General features: G+C 43.4%; 1 protein-coding gene across 1 annotated transcript in view; it reads right to left on the bottom strand.

Moving 5' to 3' along the window:
* Positions 1-23,406, bottom strand: part of akap6 (A kinase (PRKA) anchor protein 6) — a 374,046-nt gene that overhangs the window by 59,501 nt on the left and 291,139 nt on the right. The window contains exon 10 of the mRNA XM_068038344.1: positions 16,198-16,422. Coding sequence (XP_067894445.1) covers positions 16,198-16,422 — 225 coding nt within the window. The remainder of the gene's footprint in view (positions 1-16,197; positions 16,423-23,406) is intronic.

A 23,406-nucleotide genomic window follows, 5' to 3' on the forward strand; every position in this document is an offset into this window, starting at 1 on the left:
AGATAAGAGGGGCAAATTAGCAGGCAAATTACAGCAAGATTCAAGAACTACAGAGTAATGATAATGGGAGCCTTCAATTATCCTATCATAGACTGGGATAGTAACAGTGTAAAGGACAAAGTGAGGGGAAGGAATTTTTAAAATGTGTACAAGAGAACTTCCTTGATCAGTGTGTTTCAAGTCCAATGGGTGAGAAATTAGTGCTGGGTCTAGTTCTGGGGTTTAAATTGGTTTAAGTGGAGAAAGTTTCTTTGGGGAAGCATTTGGGGAGCATTGATCACATCATTATGTTTTGAATAGTCATGGGAAAATACAAGGTAGTATCAAGCATAAAAAATTCTTGACTGGAAGAGGGCTAATTTCAGTGAGTTAAAAAAGATCTTGCCTAGGTAAATTGAAATCAAAAATTTTTAAGCAAAAATATAATTAACCAATATGGGCCTTAAAGGAGGAGGTAGTTAGAGTACAGAGTAAACCCATTTCTAAGTGGAGAAAGGAAGGACATCCAAAGCTAGAGATCCCTAAAGATATAGGGGGAAGCGTTCAATAACGCGCGAAAACAGGCACCGGGATCTTGATGCGCGATTAACCTGCAACCATTTGTTGCCATGCATGCAGCACGAAAATATCATGCTGCCTGCTAACTTAAATGATAGCAACTTGCAGCCCAGTGCTAGACGTGCTGTTAAGTAGCTGCGTGCCTCAGCAGGGGCCCCACTTTCGTGCACGGCTAGCACCACTTAAAGCTAGTCTGCAACACTTAATGTCAGACTGCATCTCTTAAAGGGGAGGTGCATTCTGGCTGCAGCAGGTGCTGGTAGTGGCTGGGGAAGAGTGTCCGACCTGCAAGAAGAGTGAATATGACACAACATGACAGAAAACAGGTTCCAAGGTTCTCTGACATAGCCCTGGAGGCCTTGGTGCAGGAGGAGGACAGGAAGAGAGAGATCCTCTCTCCACAGGGGGCCAGGAGGCCATCCAGACAGATGCTGAGAAGGTAGTGGGTGCAGATAGCCATCACGGTCAATGCCAACTGTGTAGCCCTGAGGACTTGGATGCAGTGCTGCAAGATATTCAATTACCTCACATGAGTGGCCAAGGTCAGTGAATGCATCTGCAAATGCCATATCATTACAAATGAACCATCAGCCCCAGGCACTGTTCCATTCACCACCATCACTCACCTATCAGCAATCTCTATTAACCAGGACTCATATTTTGCATTCATAGTTTCACCTCAGCCTCATACACTTAGCACTGCTGCAAGCCTCACAACCACATCTCACAGTTCGCACACACTGCCAGCTATTAAACCATGACAGCCACATCACTCAAACAGATTGCACCATACTCACTGACATACTTCCCTCTCTCTTGCAGGACCAGGTGGCGCATAACTCCAGGCAGCAGCACTAACCAGTTGGGGACAGGCACGAATATACGTCCACACCCTGATGGAGGAGACAGTGCTGGCTATAAGTGAAGCAGCCATAACTGAGGCCATAGCCAGCAGTGGGCTGAAACCATACAGGATAATGATATGTTCCTACCTAATCCACATTCTCACATCCCACTTACTCTTCATCCCATAATTTCTTCTGATTTACAAGCTGCAGATTGTGTAAGCATGCAACTCTTGCTTTCCTCCCTTCCCTCACCACAATCATACCCTTGTGCCTTCCTTTTTCCAGATACCCAAGAACTGCCGCCTGGCCTGGCAGTGGCATGGGAGCATGAAGTCCAAGAGGAACAAGACACTGATGATGATGAAACATTGTCATTCGATCTCACACTCGCAACCACCAGTACAGATACTGGCACTGCATGTTCTTTAGAGGATAGCACAGAGGCAAGATCAGCACATAGTGAGTCACTGGGCACAAGTGTCCTGCAGTCAGGGCAGGAGAATGGACAGAGCAGGTGCCAGAAGGCGAGGTCGTACAGAGGACTCAGATGAGGACTTTGATGGTGTGGGATGCAGAAAAAGACTGAAAAGCTGATGGGTATGCACAATGAAATGCTTGGTGAATTGGCAGGCCTTCTAGATAGTCTGCTGTAACTGTCAAGGAACATGGAGGAGTCCGGTTCCAACATGGCACAGGGTTTTGTACAGACCTTGTGCAGACCAGTGTTAAATTGGGGCCAACTCCATGAAAACACTTGCCCATCCAACCATGATACAGTGTCTGATGGCTGATGTCTCAGCTCCCATCGCAACTCAAGCAGAAGCCACCCAACGTCTGAGTGCTTCAATAGAAGCACAGATTGATGTCATGCAGTCTCAGCTTGTTGCCATGCAAACCCAGGTTGGTGCATGCAGGCAGACTTCTGCCATCATGGTTGCAGATACCAGTGCTCGAAGGGTTTGCAGGGTGTCACAGCAGTCCAGAAATCTGTTCCAAAGCAGATTACTAGTTTTGCTGAGGTGCAGCACCAGGAGAGTGGCAGAGGCTCTGTAGAACACAAACCTGCTGTCTTCTCTGAGGATGACAGCATTCATCCTCCCATCATTACCATTCCATCAATGTCCCTGCTGTTGTCAGTCAGCCAGCCAGCCCAGACTACAGCTGCCCATGCCAAGGTGGTGCAGTCCTAACTCGGGCCAGAGCTGCAAGTCTGCAGTCTTCTGTCAGCCATGCTGTAGTCACTGGGACAGCACTGCATAGGAACACTAGCCAGGCAAAGGCACATTGAAGACAGGCACTAAGGGACTGCAAAGGGGTGATTAGTTGACTTTTGTAAGGAATATTGGATGGTCTGTTTGACAAAGTTGGTTTAGAATTGTTGTTTTATGGTGGCTTTTATTTCAGCATTGAGGCCAAGGTAATGGTCAGTGACAGAGGAAAGGTTGTAAATTAGGAAATTGGAGTTGTGTTCACTGGTACTGCTGTCGAATGAGGCAATCACAGATATCCCGGCTGGAAAGGAGTTGTGGCCTTCGCCTTTCCTCTTCCTCATCCTCTTTCTTCTCCATCTCTTGCTCCTTCTCCTCCTCCTCCTCAGCTGCTTGCCATGGTGGCAAGGGCTGTGTCCTCATAATGGCGAAGCTGAGCAGGATACAGCAGCCACAACAAATCGTGACATATGCTCCGGCATGTACTGCAGGGCTCCTCCAGAGTGATCCAGGCAGTGGAAGCATTCCTTGAACACCCAATCGTCTGCACAATGGTGACTGGTGTGACAGCAAGGATCTCATTATATGCATACTTGGCACGTGTAGTTGGTCATGAACCAGGAGGCCAGTGGATAACCCTTGTCGCCCTGCCCTGTCACCCTCTGGTTTGACGTTGGGACTCAAATACTGAGGCAACAGCAGACTGCCACAGAATAAAGGCATTATGACTGCTGCTGGGATACAGGGCATTCACTTGCATGGTGCGTTGATTATGGTTGCACACCAACTGCACATTTAGGGAGTGGAACTCTTTGTGGTTGCATTTAGATGCAGTGCTCACAGATTCACATGAGTGTAGTTGATAACACCCTGCGCCATGGGGAAGTCTGCTATCCTGGCAAAGCTGCACACACGCAGCGCCTGCTTCTCTCTGGTCAGAGAGAACGCAATATACTTCCCCCTCCTGGCATAAATAGAGTCAGTCACCTCCTTTACACAGTAGTCGATGGCAAACAGGGAGATGTTAGAGATGTCACCTGCTCCAGCCCTGAAGGATCCCGACGGGAAGAAATTCATGGCCACGGTCACCTTCACAGCCACTGGCAGTGCCAATTTTGCCCCATTCTGAGGCTGCAGGGCCTCTTGCAGTACCGGCAGTGGCCACTGCTCCCGGTGACCCTGTTCTGAGGCTGCAGGTCTGCCTGCAAGAACAAAGAACAAAGAAAATTACAGCACAGGAACAGGCCCTTCGGCCCTCCAAGCCTGCGAGTTGACAGATTTCACTGAGCCTCTCCTTAGCAAAAGGGAGAAGTCGTACACACTGTTCCTGGCTTAGGTTGAGAGAAGGGAAATACTCCCTGAAGACCATGTGTAGATAAGGCCTTCAGCTGAGAGTCTTTCTCCCCCTCCTCCTCTCTCTGCAAGCAGCTTGTCCTCCTCTGTGTTGCTTCTACTCAATCTCCCTGTCATGCTGAAGGCCAAGTGGGATGGTAACTAAAGCATCGATGAATGGGAGCAATTGGTCTGATCAGAGCTCTTGAAGTCAGAACCAGGGACTTCATCACATACAACACCACTCCCTGTCACTATCACCAACTTTAAATAGCACTAGAAAACACAGCACTCCTACAAACTCGGACAGAGCCAGTAGACATCAATCAGCAATGGACCTGAAAATAGTTGATGATGGTGGGGGTCCTTTCTGCTGCTAAACACCCGTTCAGCTGCGCATGTTTAAGCGAGGGTGTCAGCTGGCACCGAAACTACAGGCGCTATGGAGTCAAGTTTGCTGCCACAGAGATTAAAATGGAACAGATAAAGGGGAGTTATGACAAATGTAAAGTTTTAATACAGTAAAGAACTAAGTTGAATGCAGAAAGTACAGAAGGGATCTAAAAAAGGGAATAAGAAGCAAAGAGAAAACATGACAATACGATTAGGGGTGAACATAAAAGAGGACACAAAAGTATTTTATGAAGATATAAATAGCAAAAGGTAGTTAAAGGAAGAGTGGGGCTGATCAGGGACCAAAAGGGAGATTTTGTGGAGGCAATTCTGCAGTACCAAAGATGTTGGGGACCCCAGGACAGGTAAGTGGGGTCAGGGTTGCCAGGGGGCCTGCCTGAATGGGGTGGAGGGTGTGTTAGAGAGGGTGGGGAGGGGTCTTCTTGTGGGGGGAGGGGAGTGGCGGAGATCACCACTCGGGGTGGGGGGGGGTCCTCAGGGAGCCCTGGATTGCCCCCAAAGCCTCCACCCCCGATCTTGCTAGGAGGCTGCCAGGCAGCGGCGGCAGGGCCCTCCATCCTCCACAAAATAGGAGTGGAGGTGGGAAGAGGCCCTTAAGTGGCCATTAATTGGCCACTTAAGGGCCTCTATTCACCTGGGGCGGGAATGCCGTCCTTGGCCTTTGCCGCCCAGACAAAATGGCAGGAGGTCCGGGCACTGTCGGAAATGGCACCCTTTGCCATTTTGTTTGCCTCCCCACCTCTGTTCCTGTCTCTAAGGGGATAAAATCCTGCCCAGTGTGTTAGAAATTGGGTTGCTCTGAATTTCAGGAGGCTGGTTGTGATTCATGCTGTACCTTTGACCATTCAGATCGAGATGGCCAACACACAAAATTTGAATGGTTCTGCATGGTTGTCCACTAGCTGGTGCACCTCCAACACAGCTCTCTGCTCCTGAATGCAGTTGGTGAGCTCTATACACAGCAGGAGGCCGGAGGCTCCAGCAGTATTGTTTGCTGATTGCATAGTACAGACAGCCTCTTCTTCCTAAAGGCAGACTGCCTCAAAGGGAAGCTGCGCAAAAAGATTGCTGCAATGGAAATGCTGACAAACTGAACACCAGGGCAAACAGAGGATCCATAGTGATTGCTGTGGCACAGGAGGCATTAGTCATGCAGATGAGCAAGTGGGGAGATGCCATGGTCCAATGAAGGGGGTTCCAGAGATCCTTAAGGTCCACCCTGGAAGGAAGTGCGAGCAGATGGTCAGGAAGGCCAACTCCTGGAGTCTGGACCAAAGGACCTGCCAGCAGTGCCACAAGAGTCTTATCACCTCAAGTGGGCAGTCAAGGTCACTGAATGCATCTTTACATGATGCCTGCGCCTCCTGAACCCTATGGAAGAGATGTTTCTCTGCATCATGGGGCTGGCTGTGATGGGGCCCTGAGAACATTGAGGATGACAGTATGTTCCTGCCTTATGCCGTTTCTCAACTCCCAGCACATGCTCATCCTTCTATCTGGCATGATGAGCAAGCTGTTGATGGTGTGACCATGAACCTCTTGCTTCCCACCCCATCATCCTTCCCTCACACTAACACCCTTCTGAGTTCCTACTTTCAGACACCCAAGAACTGCCACCTGCCCAGCCACAGGAGCCCAAGGAGGGAGGGAGAGAGCAAAAGCACAGAACTAATGAAGGGGCCACATCACTTGTAGCAACCAGCTCAGACATTGGCACTGCACTTAATTTGGAGGCTAATATAGTGTTGGGATCAGCGCATAGTGAGTCACCGGGCACAAGCAGGCTGCAACCAGGCCACGGGTAAAGGTTGGTTCGTTTGCCAGCTCACTGGAGAGCAAGTTGGCAGACGAGTGCTGCTACAGAGGACTCAGATGTGGACCTTGATGGGACGGCATATAGGAGAGGGCTGAATGGGCATGCACACCGAGATGCTGGGTGCATTGGCTAGCCTGCCAGACAGCCTCCTGTAACTGTCAAGGAGCATAGAGGAGTCCGACTCCTACTTGTCAGAGGGGATTGCGCAGAGCTTGCCACCGCTGTCCCCATACCAGTTGCAGCCTTTGTGTGCTCAGGTCACCTCCTCTGCCATCCCTGTGAGGATGTAGCAACACACTCTGGCAAATCCAGGAATTTATCAAAACACCTCCAAAAACACTCCAGAGCACCTTCAGAATGTTTGCATTAGAAAAAGTCCTGTCCCCAGGAAACGAAGCTAGAAGTAGCGCTACGCAACTGAATTTCTCGTCCAGTACTCCGGGACAAAACTAACTGACATTTAGAAAATTATGGACTAATAAACGAAAGTCACCACAAATTTGTTCAAGGTAAATCATGTTTGACTAACTTAGTTGAGTTCTTTGATGAAGTAATGGAGAACATTGATGAGGGTAATGTGGTTGATGGTGTAAATTTGCATTTAAAAAAGGCTTTTGACAAAGTACCACACTACAGGCTTGTAAGAAAAATTAAAGTCCATGGAATCAGTTGCAGCATGGATATGAAATTGCCTAAGGGACAGAAATCAGAGAGCAATGGTGAAAGGTTATTTTTCAGACTGAAGGAAGGCATACAATGGTGGTCCCCAGGAGTTCACATTAAGATCTCTGCTCTTTTTGATATAAATTAATGACCTGGACCTGAGTATACAGGACATAATATTAAAGTTTGCAGATAACATAGTAGTAATCAATGCTGAGGATTGTAACAGACTTCAGGAGGACATAGAAAAACTGATGAAATGGGCAGACTCATGACAGATGAAATTTAACACAGAGAGGTGTGAAGTGATTCATTTTGGTATTATGAATAAGGAGAGGCAATATAAACTAAATGGTACAATTTTAAAGAGTTGCAGGAACAAAGAGACCGGGGGTTTATTTACACAAATCTTTGAAGGTGGCAGGACAAGTTGAGAAGGCTTATAGACATACTTATAGACATACAGACTACAAAAGCAAGGACGTTATGCTAAACAATTATGAAACACTGGTTAGGCCTCAGCTGGAATATTGTGTTCAATTCTGGACGCTATACTTTAAATAAGATGTTAAGGCCTTAGACTGGGTGCAGAAGGGATTTACTAGAATGCTACCAAGGATGAGGGACATCAGTTATGTAGAGAGACTGGAATAGTTTGGGTTGTTCTTCTTAGAGCAGAGAAGGTTAAGAGGAGATTATGATAAAAGTGTTCAAAAGCATGAACAGTGGAACCAGATTGAACAGTAGCTTTCAAAAGCAAATTGGATAAATATTTGAAGGGAAATCATTACAGGACCATCAGGAAAGATCAGGAGAGGGGGATTAATTGGATAACTCTTTCAAGGAGCCGAATGGCCTCCTTCTGTGCTGTATCATTCTATGATTCTATAAGTATCAGTTGCTTTCTATCTTTCAGAGAATTCCTGCTGCACAAAATGTTTTCAATCCTTAGCTGTACAGAGCAATTCCTGCTCTGGGCAGTACAGGATGATTCCTATCCTGATTGTACATGGGGATTCCTATTCTGGCTCTAGGTACGGAATTTGAGGCAGGCTTCAGCCTTCCCAATGTTTAGCTAGAGAAAATTGCATCTCATCCAGGATCGGATGTCAGAAGAAAAGTCTATTAGCACAGAGGCAATGGAAGGTCAAGAGAGGTGGTGGAGAAGTAGAGCTGGGTGTTGTCTGTGTACATGTAGAAGCTGGACTCATATCTACAGATGATGTTACCAAGATGAGATATGCATGTAGATTAGCAAGAGGACGGGGCAAAGTTTGGGGGAACTTCTTGGGGGTACTCCTGTTTTAATGGTGTAGGGTGTAAAGAAAAATTGATTGAGATCCTTTAACTACAATTGGATAGCAAAGACTGGAATCAAGTGATGACAGTGCACCCAAGTTGGATAACGAAGTAGCGGTGTTTGATGAAGATGGTAGAGGAAGACTGGGAAGAGAATGCATCATGGTCATCATTACAGTGAATGTAATTTGTTATTTTGTATAGAGCCATTTTAGTGATGTTGGAGAGGTGATATCCTGATTAGGGAGATTAAAACTGGAATTTATTGGGAAAGGTGGGCATGGATCTGAGAAATTGGAAGTAGGGTGACATAGTTAGCGAGGAAAGGAAGCCCATAGGTGGGTTTTTTGAGGAGAATGTCATGGTGGCAGTTTTGAAATTGGAAGAATACGGTGCCTAAAGAGAGTAAATCATTCAAAATCAGCAAGCTTGGGGGCCAGAAAGAGAGGTGGGTGGTCAATATTGCAATGAGAATGAGGTCAAAGGCACAGGAGGTAGGTCTCGTGGACGTGGTGAGCTTGGAGGTTGTCTTGAGAGGTTGGAAATTGAAGCAGCACATGCACAGTGACAGATATGTATATCACATAAGCTGTAGATATACATAACATTCCTTCACTTGTATTAACAGAAAAAAAATCAGTATACCTAAGTTCCACTACTCTTTGTAATTCACTACCTAAATCCTCTGCTCTTCACCTCCCTCTCCTCCTTTAAGACGTTCCTTAAAACCCACCTCTATGCCAAACCCTTTTGTCACCTCTCCTGCGATTTCCTCCTTTTCACTCTACATACATTTTACTATCATTCCTGTAAAATATCCTGTGACAATTATTAACATTCAAGCACAATATAAATGAAGTTGTTGCTATAATGAGGCAGGAAAGGACATTTGTTGCCTCCTGTCTTATTTTCCTCCTTATCAGCAGTGGCCAAGGGGAGCATCAGGGCTTGTTTCAGAACCCACATGGGCCACAGGGTCGACCACAATTCCAGAAGAAAGGTCAATGATAAAAAATAAATGTCTGGGGCCAGACTTTGTAGGAGCGGGGCACCTTGTGGCCTTGTTAGACTTGCTCACGCACAGTTAGGTTTTAAAATATTTTGCTCACTATGTTGCTGGAGGTGTGAGCCGATAATAGTGCAGTGAGGTAAACCGGGCACCTGGGGCCTGGGGGACAACAGAACAAACAGCTTATCTTCATAAACAATGAGACTAAAGGATTGAAAAACAAACAGAGAAAAGACTGAAAAGGAGGGTGAATTAGAGGGGGTGAGTTCAATGTCACATCATGTATGAAAGAGAAATAAAGAAAAGGAAAGTAAGACTGGATTAAGAGAGAGATAAAACAGATAGAAAGGAGTAGTAAGAAACCAAAAATTTAAATTTAAAATTTGACATTTCTGCTAAAATAATTCACAACCTGATGGAGTGAGACTCCATACTTACAACTGTGAAAAGAGTTAACGTTTCGGGTCAGTGACCCTTCATGTCAATACACCATTAAAATCGGTTCTGATGAAGGGTCTCTGACCCGAAACGTTAACTCTGCTTCTCTTTCCACAGATGCTGCCAGACCTGCTGAGTGGTTCCAGCATTTCTTGTTTTTATTTCAGATTTCCAGCATCCGCAGTATTTTGCTTTTATTTATCCATACTTATAACTGTTCATTTTCTGGGAAGAGAGGATGGTTGGCAGTCATTATCAATTATCATGTTGGTAAAAGGGTACTTATGCTGGAAATTACCAGACTTAACTTTCTGTGGTGAGTGTAATGGGCAATTAATGTGCAAATGCAGAAAATTCATGAAAATCACAGGGAGGTTAAGCGCGAGATGCGATTTTCACAATGCTAATGGAAGTGCAGCGCAAATTGGCCAGCAACTTGTGGTGATTCACAATTCACGGGGTATCTTTTCCTCACTACAAATTGATGGTCAATCTTGTCAATACACGTTAATAATGGCATGTATTATTCGGACACTTTTTTTTCAGCAAAATCTGGTCCCTGGTTTTGCATGATTTTCCCAGGACAATCTTCAGGACTTTTGGCCCTCCAATTCAAGCGCAAAGTACTATCAGAGGGTGTGCTGGGAACATGTCTGAGCTATGCAAATGGCCTAGGAAAGATTCAGACTTTCTGTTGCAAGTGCAGAGGTATGCTGAGCCTATCAAGCACCCAGCAGGGTCCCAAAGAGAAAAATCAGCCCTATCATGTCACAGATTATTCAGAACTTCTTCCAGTTAAACATTGGTAAAGCCAAAATCATTCTATTCCTTTAAAGCAAGAAACAATTTGCATTTATATAGCATCTTATTATGTCTTTCAGAATATCCTAAAACACTTCATAACAAATTACTTTGAAATGCTAGGTATGTGAATGCAGCAACCATTTTGCACACACCAAGGTCACAAAGAACAATGAGATGAATTGATCAGTTAATCTACTTTTTGGTTGTGCGACTTGAGGAAAGAATATGTCCAGGACATCTGCTCTTCAAATAGTGCCATGGGATCTTAACTGTCTGCTTGAATAGGAATACTGGATCTCATTTTTACTGGTCTGAGGTGCATTCATCAGATTAAATGTTGCAGATATAAACCTATCAAAATCCGAATAGCTAAAATTATGTTTCTACCTGAACAAATTGATAAAACTTGAATTCTCTATGGTAGTAAATGTTACCCCGCTGGCTGAGAAAGGAGGGAGAGAGAAAACAGCCAACTATAGGGAGCTACATCAATAGTAGAGAAACTGCTAGAATCTATCATTAGGGACATGATAACAGGGCACCTGCAAAATCATAATATGATTAGGCAGTGTCAACATGGATTTATGAAAAAGAAATCATGTTTGACAAATCTGTTAGAGCTTTTTGAAGGTGTGCCTAGTAGGATGAATAAGGGGCAGCCAGTAGATGTAGTATTTTGGATTTTTAGAAGGCATTCGATAAAGTACCTTATAATAGGTTGTTACAGAAGAGCCCTTTCCTATCCTGAGTGGTGTGAAACAGGGCTGTGTTCTCGCACCCACACTTTTTGGGATTTTCTTCTCCCTGCTGCTTTCACATGCGTTCAAATCCTCTGAAGAAGGAATTTTCCTCCACACAAGATCAGGGGGCAGGTTGTTCAACCTTGCCCGTCTAAGAGCGAAGTCCAAAGTACGGAAAGTCCTCATCAGAGAACTCCTCTTTGCTGACGATGCTGCTTTAACATCTCACACTGAAGAATGCCTGCAGAGTCTCATCGACAGGTTTGCGTCTGCCTGCAATGAATTTGGCCTAACCATCAGCCTCAAGAAAACGAACATCATGGGGCAGGATGTCAGAAATGCTCCATCCATCAATATTGGCGACCACGCTCTGGAAGTGGTTCAAGAGTTCACCTACCTAGGCTCAACTATCACCAGTAACCTGTCTCTAGATGCAGAAATCAACAAGCGCATGGGTAAGGCTTCCACTGCTATGTCCAGACTGGCCAAGAGAGTGTGGGAAAATGGCGCACTGACACGGAACACAAAAGTCAGAGTGTATCAGGCCTGTGTCCTCAGTACCTTCCTCTATGGCAGCGAGGCCTGGACAACGTATGCCAGCCAAGAGCGACGTCTCAATTCATTCCATCTTCGCTGCCTTCGGAGAATACTTGGCATCAGGTGGCAGGACTATATCTCCAACACAGAAGTCCTTGAAGCGGCCAACACCCCCAGCTTATACACACTACTGAGTCAGCGGCGCTTGAGATGGCTTGGCCATGTGAGCCGCATGGAAGATGGCAGGATCCCCAAAGACACATTGTACAGCGAGCTCGCCACTGGTATCAGACCCACCGGCCGTCCATGTCTCCGTTATAAAGACGTCTGCAAACGCGACATGAAATCGTGTGACATTGATCACAAGTCGTGGGAGTCAGTTGCCAGCATTCGCCAGAGCTGGCGGGCAGCCATAAAGACAGGGCTAAATTGTGGCGAGTCGAAGAGACTTAGTAGTTGGCAGGAAAAAAGACAGAGGCGCAAGGGGAGAGCCAACTGTGCAACAACCCCAACAAACAAATTTCTCTGCAGCACCTGTGGAAGAGCCTGTCACTCCAGAATTGGCCTTTATAGCCACTCCAGGCGCTGCTTCACAAACCACTGACCACCTCCAGGCGCGTATCCATTGTCTCTCGAGATAAGGAGGCCCAAAAGAAAAAAAAGAAAGAACAGAAGATAAGGCTTCCTGAGATTAGGGGTAATATGTTAACATGGGTTGAGGATTTGTTAATGGACAGAAAATAAAGAGTAGGAATAAACAGATTATTTTCAGGATAGCAGGTTGTAACTAGTGGAGTGTCACAAGGTTTAGTGCCTGGGCCTCAGCTAGTTACAATCTATATCAATTAATTAGTTGAGGGGACCGAGTGTAATATATCCAAGTTTGCTGATAATACAAAGCTAGTTGGGAAAGTAAGTTGTGAGGAGGACATAAAGTGGCTGCAAAGGGATATAGACTGGTTCTGAGATTAGGCAAGAAAGTGGCAGGTGAAATATAATGTGAGGAAATGTGAAATTATCCACTTTGGTAAGAGGAATGGAAAAGCAGAATATTTTTCAAAAGTGAGAGACCAGTAAATGTTGGTTTTCAAAGGGATTTGGGTTTCCTTGTACACAAATCAAAGAAAGTTAACATGTAGGTGCAGCAAACAATTAGGAAGGCAAATAGCCTTTATTACAACAGGGTTGGAATATAAGAGTAAGAACATAAGAACTAGGAGCAGGAGTAGGCAACTTAGCCCCTTGAGCCTGCTGTGCCATTCAATACGATCATGGCTGATCTCATCTCGGCCTCAACTCCACTTTCCTGCCCGTTCTCCATAACCCTTCAACCCATTACTAATTAAAAATCTGTCTTGCTACAATTGTACAGAGCTTTGGTGAGACCACACTAGGAATACTGTGTACAGTTAACACATCTGGTTCACTAATGTCCTTTAGGGAAGGAAATCTGCTGTCCTTACCAGGTCCGGCCTGCATGTGACTCCAGACCCCAGCAATGTGGTTGACCCCTAAGTGCCCTTTGAAATGGCCTAACAGGCCACACAGTTCAAGGGCAATTAGGGATGGGCAACAAATGCTGGCTTTGCCAGTGATGCCCACATCACATGAAAGAATAAAAAAAAGTTTTGGTCTTCTTATCTAAGGAAGGATATACACAAGGGGAGGGAAACAAAGGTTCATTAGATTGATTTTGATGATGAAAGGGCTGTCCTACCAGGAGAGATTAAGTACAATGGGCCTTTATTCTCTGGAGTTTAGAAGAATGAGAGGTGATCTTATTGAAATGTATAAAATGCTTAGCGGGCTTGACAGGTTAGATTCTGAGAGGCTGTTTCCCCTGGGCTGGAGAGTTTAGAACTAGAGGTCACAGTCTTAGGATAAGAGGTCAGGCATCCAGGATTCAGTTGAGGAGAAATGCCTTCACTCAGAGGGTTGTGAATCTTTGGAATTCTCAATGTCAAAGGGCTCTGAATACTCAGTTGTTGAGTATATTAATGACTGTGATCAATAGATTTTTGGGCACCAATGTTATCAAAAGAGTTGGGAATAGAGCAGGAAACTGGAATTGATGCAAAAGTTCAGTAATGATCTTACTGAATGATGGAAGAGACTCAAGGGGCCGTATGGCCTACTCCTCCTCCTTTTTCTTCTGTTCTAATATTTGCCCATTTCTACATGTTCCTGTTTGAATAATTTTATGAATCATTTTTCAAGCATCTCCTTTCCATGCAGTATGCACCAATTCTTGACATAGGGAACCTGCTCCCCTTCTTCTGCCAACACTACTTTGAATTAGCTGCCAGGAGAAAGTGACCCTGTAAGTATCTTTCTATCTTTGTGGAGAAGCTTCTAGCCTCTTTATCCTCTTTCTTGATGGTATGGGCATAGGTGAGAAGCCCGAGGTGCAAAGTTTCACCTCATTAATCTATGGTACGGGTGACGATATGCCAATCTGCAGCAACACAATGCTGTTCTGATAAGCAGGTTTTATGAACTAGATGAGGTGTGATAAAATATATGCGTTTACATTCCCATTTTACTAAAAAAAATTGAATCATAGGTGTAGTTATACTGGTATTAATGGCATAATATTGGGTGGTAGGTTATAAAGTGGAAGCATTCTATCACTTAATTTTTAGTTTCTCCAGTGAAGGTCACATATATGTGATAAATTAATAAGTAATTTGTTGCTAAGACCTAGTCATCATGAAATGCAACACTGGTTTCATACAAGTTTTTAAAAAAAATCTATCCTGATCTATTGCAAACATAATGGCTATTGTTCTTATTTTGCTCATTTCATGAATATGATGTAATGATTCATAAATGATGAAATCACAACAAAGTTATAAGGCTTTCCTCAGGATGCAATTCTAAATGTACTGTTGATAGTCATTGTATATTCTGTTTATAAATTTGGGAGAATACAGAGCCAAGGCTATTTTTTTTCACTCTCTGTTCCTCTTTGTAATATTTCTATTATTTTTTTCCCATTGCCCCTTGCACTTTCCTAGACTATGTGATAAGCTCTGGTCAAGAGGATGGACAAATAACTTACTCCCAAGCTTCCGCTGATGTTACTCCTGAGATGGTCACATAGATCTGTGTGAGAACAGTCCAGAGTGGCTCACCCTAATCATTTTCACTCCTTGTGGGAACATCCCTTGCCTTCATTCAATGTCTACACCTAAAAATATGGCCAAGATTGGTAACTAGGTACACATTTTCATTGTCTTAATGTGAACTATTACAGGATGGGTGTGCTTTAGTACACCTCCCCGCTACATTCAGTATGTGAACTAATTTTTGATTCACTCCTCATTGATTGGTTGTCCTTGATGGAATTAAATATTAAAATTCACAGAGTGTATCACCCACAAATAGGTTTCTATCATTAATGAAACAGCGAACAGGTAGAAAGTTTAACTCTGTGAGGCAAGATAAGCATAAAAAATGTACAAAGAACAACAAAGAACAAAGAACAGTACAGCACAGGAACAGGCCATTCGGCCCTCCAAGCCTGCGCTGATCTTGATGCCCGTCTAAACTAAAACCTTCTGCACTTCCGGGGACCGTATCCCTATATTCCCATTCTATTCATGTATCTGTCAAGATGCCTCTTAAACGTTGCTATCGTACCTGCTTCCACCACCTCCCCCGGCAGCAAGTTCCAGGCACTCACCACCCTCTGTGTAAAGAACTTGCCTCGCACATCCCCTCTAAACTTTGCCCCTCTCACCTTAAACCTATGTCCCCTAGTAACTGACTCTTCCACCCTGGGAAAAAGCTTCTGACTATCCACTCTGTCCATGCCGCTCATAACTTTGTAAACCTCTATCATGTCGCCCCGCCACCTCCGTCGTTCCAGTGAAAACAATCCGAGTTTATCCTCATAGCTAATGCCCTCCAGACCAGGCAACATCCTGGTAAACCTCTTCTGTACCCTCTCCAAAGCCTCCACGTCCTTCTGGCAGTACGTTTCTTATTGACAAAGTCTCAGAAAGAATAGCTGTGTCAGTTGAATTCTCTGTGGTAAATGTCGTGCCACTGTCATCCATGTCCTGAATATCATAGAAATATGGCAGTTATTGGGGAAAAAGAACTTCCCATCTCAATGTTGTCATTAACATTTGGTATATTTTTCCTCTCACACGTGGGTCTGTTACAAAGTTTTGATACATAGAGAATGATATCACATGGATAATATCAGATTTTACTGTATTATGAACTGCTCAAGAAAGCACTGTTACAATGCAGGCAAAAGGGATTTTACTGCAGTTCTTCTATTTTTGTTTCCGACTTTCATAACAAAATAAACCACAACAGGCATCTTATGTTACAATTATTTTCATGCAAATTGGCAATGTGCCATATAATCCTCTAAAGTATCATATTTGTTTCTTCCTTTCCAACAACTACTTTTATTTTAGTTTACTACTTACTGCTTTTGTTTGCTATAAACCATCCACAAATTGCCATGTTGCACACCATATAAAATGCATTAAAAGGACATTACGTGGACTGCTACCTTAAAATACTGCAGTTTTTTCTGGACCTCCATTGTTCCTTCTTTTTCTTGCAGCAAGCAGGAATTAAAGATAAAAAGCTCTGTATCTCTCATCCAGCCTTTCAGCTCTTTGATTCTGACCTCCAGCTGCCTCACTAGGCTGCTGCTTTCAGGTGACAGAAGATCACATGTTCCTGCCCCACTTGGCCCCATAACTGTGTCCCGAGTCTTCTCTCTAAGCGTTCTCTGACATAACAAAGGAAAAACATCAATTAGCTTCATGCACTGTGATCATTTTTAAGGTTAGTATTGACAAACCATCTCCTTATTGACATGTGTACTGGCTGGAAACACCACTACCTTTAAAAAAAAACAATTAAAATCAAGTCAGAGACTCAGCTCAGAGTACCTGCTGTATAAATGAACAAAAACACAGTATGCTATCTCAAGAAATTTCCAAATTACTGTACTGTATTCATCAAATTAATTGCAATTATCACATTAGTTTAAAAACAAAAGAAACGTCAATTGGGTGATAATCCCCATAACTAAACTGGCCATTTAAAGCATAAGATAATCCTTGGCAATATTGTGAGCAATAAAAAGTCATTGTGCTGGATGCGGGAGGGTCTCCGCCGTCCAGGCACAATGAAATCATTATACCCAAATGATATCAGACTAATCTAGTCAAGAAAATGTTAGGTGAATAATTCTGGCAATCCAGTTCCCTATACCATGGGAATACTAATAATATAAAGCCTCACAGTGGAATCCAGATTTAGCTATTGTTTTCTGCTGTGACAAATTTACCAGCAGCAGCAGACTCAATACCCTGAGAGGGGAGGTTACAAAAAAAGAATTTATTGCCACTTTTTGTTCAGGAACAGTTTGCAATCATAAATTCTTCATAAGCAGAATACTTCTGAGAATGGTCTGTCTTCATAAATATACGACAGAGGACATCAATTTCATTTAATTCACAATTTGTGGCAGCACAGCAGATGCCAATGCCTTTTTTGATAGGGTTGTTTAATATGCAATTGAGATGGAGTAATGTGCGGCACAGGGGACAAAATTTCTTGGATTAAACTCTACGCACCACTGATATTTTATTTTATCATTTTCTGTGTCAGACTGTTCATTTCAGATGAAAACAACATTAAATTCTTTCCCATTTTACTTTTAACTCTTTCTAAAGTTAAATATTTTTTCTTATTTATGATGTTAATTCAAATTAAATTATGGCAATGTTAAATATTTTTGTTTTGTGTTGATAGTATAATGCATCACTTTTAGCTATGACAGATACAAGCTGCTGAACAGTTACAGCTACCCAGACTCCCTGTGTAATTTAAACCTTATAATAAATGAAAAGGAATTAAATTCAGTTTCCTTCATAAGAGCCAGAAATGGCACAAGTAGCGAAAGCACCCAGTTCTCATTTTCATTTTGCTTCCATTATTTTTCTGAAAAGCAATTTCATCATTTTGTTGCATTAATTTAAACTTGTTTACTTAATTAAACAGTTTGTCTAATGTTGTGACAAAATTTGTAAATCGTGAGGAAGTCAATGAATGAAAAGGTGTAATAGTGTGGTGCTTTTCCTTTGTGCACAGCAGTGATGTAATGGCATGATTAGATACAATCTGAGTATTTGATTATTATTTCCTCTGGCTCTTCCTTTTCTTGTTGACTATTGCTACCTCCTTGCTGCCACACTTCCTTAGCTGAGAGGTTCAGCTTAGAGGCCAGGTTAGCATAAAGTGCAGATATGTTTGTATCTTCCATCAGTGTTCAACCTACAAAAGATGGTGCTCGTGCACAGCAAAGATGATCATGCTAATTTTCTTTGTGTTATGATTCAGTGTTCTGCTGCTACACCATGGCCTATTCCGAGTTCTGGCCAAGACTGGGAAACTCACCCAAAGGTCATACATTATCAGTTATGCTGAAATGCAAGCTTGTGACACTGGATTAGAAAGCCAATGTTTTAATATTTGGGCGAAGGAGCCTAAGTGTGGGAAGAACACCAATTAAAGTTGGGACCTCTTTTCTCACAAATTTGCAAAAGTATCCACATAATATTCTTATATAAAAGCAAAATACTGCGGATGCTGGAAATCTGAAACAAAAACAAGAAATGCTGGATTCACTCAGCAGGTCTGGCAGCATCTGTGGAAAGAGAAGCAGAGTTAACGTTTCGGGTCAGTGACCCTTCTTCGGAACTGCAGTTCCGAAGAAGGGTCACTGACCCGAAACGTTAACTCTGCTTCTCTTTCCACAGATGCTGCCAGACCTGCTGAGTGAATCCAGCATTTCTTGTTTTTGTGGCACATAATATTCTTGATTGGCTTAATGTCAGACTTTTGATCTGTTTGTATTTTCTATTATATTGTAGGAAAGTTCATGATTTAAAGAATCAGGATTTATTCCAGAAAATAGATGATACAATGTTCCTGAACTGGGCATTGTGCTATACATCAGGAGCTTATGAACACTTTTGTACATTGTGCAATGCAAATTGAGTGGGGACCTCAAATTCCACTCAGCCCACTGGGCCCCACTGTAATGTAAATGTTCTGCAACAGTTCTGGCCAACCTTTGAAAGCTGGGCACAAGCAGATGACTGAGCCAGTATTTATCGTTGCTTGAAATTCATAAACAAACTTCACAGTCTATGAAGAAGATAATTCTGAGCATTATTTCTAAATTACACAAGTTACAGCTGACCTCAGAGACCACTGTGCCTTTGTTCTTGAAGTTCAAATGCCCCAATATTTCCTAGATTTGGTGTAGTCTTTAATGGCATTGAACTTGTACAATTAGGATTTATTTTTTAAATCAACCAGAATATAGCCAAAGAGTGAATTATTGTATTAGCTCGTGTAGAATCGGATGTTTTATTTGACCCGATTAGTAATAATTTGATAAAGCATTACAATTCTCAGAAGGTGAACAAAATCTTGATCACAAAAACAAACTAGTCCTCCAATTGTTCAATCTGGTTACATGAAACAAGTTTTTCCTTTTAAAATGGAATAGTTCTCTTTCAAGAAAAGTTTTCAATATCTAGATTTAGTTCAAACAAAAATGCAGATTTAATGACTGTTTGCAATATGATACCAACAACAACACAACACCACTGTCATAATTGCACCACAGTTGCATCAGGGGTTTAAGGAGGATGGCCTTTGAAAGGCACGAGAAATCTAGCCAGGCAATCCAAGTATCTATGGCAGTGGAACACTGTCAAGCAGTGAAGCAAATGCTGTTAGAAGTGGCAATTACTAGTAGGCTGATATCGCTGTAGCTGGAACATAATGTCAGTACTTAGTAAACTGAAACATCTTTATCTAGTTGACAGCAGAAATTAACCAGGATAATCTGGATTTTGGATTCTGGATTTAAGATCAGTAGCATTAATGATTAGTGCTGGTGTTTGTGCCTCAGACTAGACATCTTAATGGGCTGCATAAATGCCAATAGCATATATAGGGAGCTGAATTTTACGGGAAGGGAGTATGTACCGATATCGGAGCCCAAATTGGGTTGCCTGGCTGCTCAGGCACATGGAAGCGGATTTTGTCGCTCACGTTCAATTAACGGCTGGCAGGCATGGGAGCTGGAGGTGGCGGGCGGGAGGAAGTCCTGGCAGCTGAAACACAGGTGCCATATTTAAAGGGATGGCAGCACTCCTCGTCCATGTCCCCTTTCACCCTTATGAACTGCTGCGCCTCTGAGAGATCCTTCCTATAATCTGCCTCTGATGTGTGTGCCCACTTGGCAGTGCCTCCAGCATCTCCCTCCTGGGCTTTAATGCTTCTTACCCTCCCCGTGATGAAAAGTAGCTGCTCTCAATGGTTTCAACCTCCAACCACCAATCAGCTGCTAATGAGCTCTCACCTCCTTATAACTGGCGAGCTGCTGGAGCTCTGTGGATCCCGTATACCTGGATAAAATTCAAAAACCTCCACAAAATAGCATTCAATTGTTTTTTTTTAACAGGTTAATTGCCTGTCCGTTGCTGCTATGTGCACTCTCAACCCTGCCGCCCAAATTTCTCCGGAAAAATTGTCCGGCAACCGGAACATGTCCAGTTCTGTTCCGACGCATTCCCCTGCCATTTTACTGTCTCCCCCCACCCCTCCCTGCCAAGCCTGTCGCCCTGGGGCAAGTAAAATTCAGCCCAGGGATTCAGAACATTTTGCAGATCACGTGAAGGAAATGGAGGTCGACTCAAGCTCAGATTTTGAGGGGCATGTTTGGTTTAAATTGAAAGTGGAGTACTGACAATTTAAAAAAATATATAAAGCTGGTATCAGTAAAAGTGACAATGAAGCTGTCAAGATTGTCATCAAAACTCAACTGATTCACTAATGTCCTTTAGGGAATGAAACCGACCGTCCTTACCCCATCTGGCCTAAATGTGACTACAGTGCCAAATCTACACGGTTGACTCGTAACTGTCCTCTCAGCCACTCAAATGTATTAAACCACTAAAAAGGAAATCAAGAATAAAACCAGACGGATTACTTGGTTGTAACCTACATAGGAACATAGGAAATAGGAGCAGGAGTAGGCCATTCAGCCCGTCAAGCATGCGCCACCATTCAACCAGATAATGGCTGATCATCTTCCTCCACACCATTATTCCCCATAATCCCATTATCCCTTGATGTCATTAGTATCCAGAAATCTATCGATCTCTGTCTTGAACATGCTCAATGATTGAACTTCCACAGCCCTCTGGGGTAGAGAATTCCAAAGATTCACCACCCTCTGAGTAAAGAAATTCCTCCTTATCTCAGTCTTAAATGGCTCCATTGAATCAGAATATGACAAAAGCACACACAGCCCAGTCAGCCCTGCAAAGTCTTCCTCCTTAATATCTGGTACTGGTGCCAAAGATGGGACAGCTGACCCACGGATTAGTCAAGCAACCCCTTGACATAGTCGCAGAATCATACTTATCAGCCAATGTCCCAAACACCTCAATCACCATTCCTGGCTATGTCCTGTCCCACCAGCAGGACAGCCCATGCGAGGTGGTGACACAATGGTATACAGTCAGGGGTGAGGGGAAGGGGGTCCTTGGAAGTTCTGAGCATTGACTCCAAATCCCATGTAGTCTCAAATCAAATATAGGAAAGGAAATCTCCTGCTGATTACCACCTACTGCCCTCCCTCAGCTGATGACTCAGTACTCCTCTATGTTGAACACCACTTGGAAGATGCACTGAGGGTAGCAAGGGCACAGAATGTACTCTGGGTGGGGAACTTCAACATCCATTACCAAGACTGGCTTGGTAGCACCACTACTGACTGAGCTGGCTGAGTCCTGAGGGACATATCTGCCAGATTGGCTTGAGCCAGGCGGTGTGAGAACCAACACAGCTTTTTTACCTCTTCATGAATCTACCTGTCATAGATGCATCTGCCCATGGCAGCACTGATAGGAGGAACCACCGCACACTCCTTCTGGAGCCAAGTCCTGGCTTCACACTGAGACACGTCCCATCATGTCATTTGGTAGTACCACTGTGCTCAATTGGATAGATTAAGAACATTTCTAGCAGCTCAAAACTGTGCATCAATGAGGTGCTGTGGGCCATCAGATGCAGCAGAATTGTATTCAACCAGAATTTGTAACCTCCTGGTCTGGCATATCCCTCAAACTGCCATCAACATAAAGCCAGATGACCAAGCCAGGCTCAATGAGGAGTGTACAAGAGTATGCTGGCAGCAGCACCGGGTGTAGCAGACAATGACTTGCCAATCTGATGAAGCTACAACACAGTACTGCATGATAAACAGTGAAACCAGCATGTTAAAAGCACAGCTATGAGATCCCACAGCCAATGGATCAGGTCAAAGCTCTGCAGTCCTGCCACATCAGTAATGAATAGTGGTGGACAATTAAGCAATTAATGGGAGGAAGGGGATCCATGAACATCCCCATCCTCAATCATGGAGACAAGGCTGATCCTTCTTGGTCTCCTCTTGAGATCACCACCCTCACAGATGCCAGTCTTCAGACAATTTGCTTCATTCCACATGGCAATAAGAAACATTTGAGTACACTGAGCAAAGACTATGGGAATACCATCACATCTAAGTTCCCCTCCAAGTAACACACTATCCTGATTTGGAAATATATCGCTGTTCCTTCATCATCGCTGGGTCAAGATCCTGGAACTTTCCACCTAAAAGCATTGTTGGAGCATCTTCACCACATGGACTGCAGAAGGCCCAATGGCATTGTCTCAAGGCCAACTTGGGATGTACAATAAATTCCAGCCTTGGCAGTGACACCCACATCTAAAGATTTAATAAAATAAAATCTGAGGCTGCTTTGTCCATCTCACAAAATGTAAATTATGTGTTCAGAAATTTACTCAGATAATTTGGTAAAGATTAATTTTATTATCATAAAAATTAATTATCATAAAAAGTACGTAATTGCAAATAAATGTATCTAAATATGTAAATAAGGCCTAGCTAATGAAGTCTCATTAATGGTTATTATTGAAATTATCATTATTCCACGTCTTGTGTTATATCATGGTTTCCCAATTAGCTGCTCATGGAGGATCTGGTGCAGGCATGATGGCCTGAATGGCCTCCTTCTGTGCTGTAATAATTCTGTGATTCTGTGATCTTAATCCACCTGCACTAGTTGAGATATTGTTAAAGGACATTTTCCTGCAATTCTCCACTCAGTTATATATATAGAAAGCCCCACGATAGGGGTAGCCTTCTGTATTGAACAGAAGAACTCTTAAGATTTAAGATAGTTATGGAAAAGGACAAAGATGGACCGGAAATAAAGGTACTGAATTGGGGGAAGGCCGATTTCAATGTGATAAAACAGGATCTGACCAAAGTGAACTGGGAGCAGCTACTTGTAGGAAAGTATACATCAGACCAGTGGGAGTCATTCAAAGCGGAAATAGTGAGAGTTCAGAGCCAACATGTACCCATTAAGGTGAAGGGTAGGACCAACAAGTCCCGGGAACCCTGCATGTCAAGGCATATAGAGGATTGAATCAGGACAAAAAAGGGGGCTTATGGCAGATTCAGAGCGCTGAAAACAGCAGAGACACTACAGGAGTATAGAAAGTGTAGGAGGGTACTTAAAAAAATAATTAGGACAGCGAAGAGGGGACATGAAAAAACACTGGCGGACAAGATAAAAGAAAATCCTAAGGCGAAGTGTATTAAGGGCAAGAG

This window comes from Heterodontus francisci, chromosome 9, assembly GCF_036365525.1.
Source record: "Heterodontus francisci isolate sHetFra1 chromosome 9, sHetFra1.hap1, whole genome shotgun sequence".
In the NCBI taxonomy this organism is placed as follows: Eukaryota; Metazoa; Chordata; class Chondrichthyes; order Heterodontiformes; family Heterodontidae; genus Heterodontus; species Heterodontus francisci.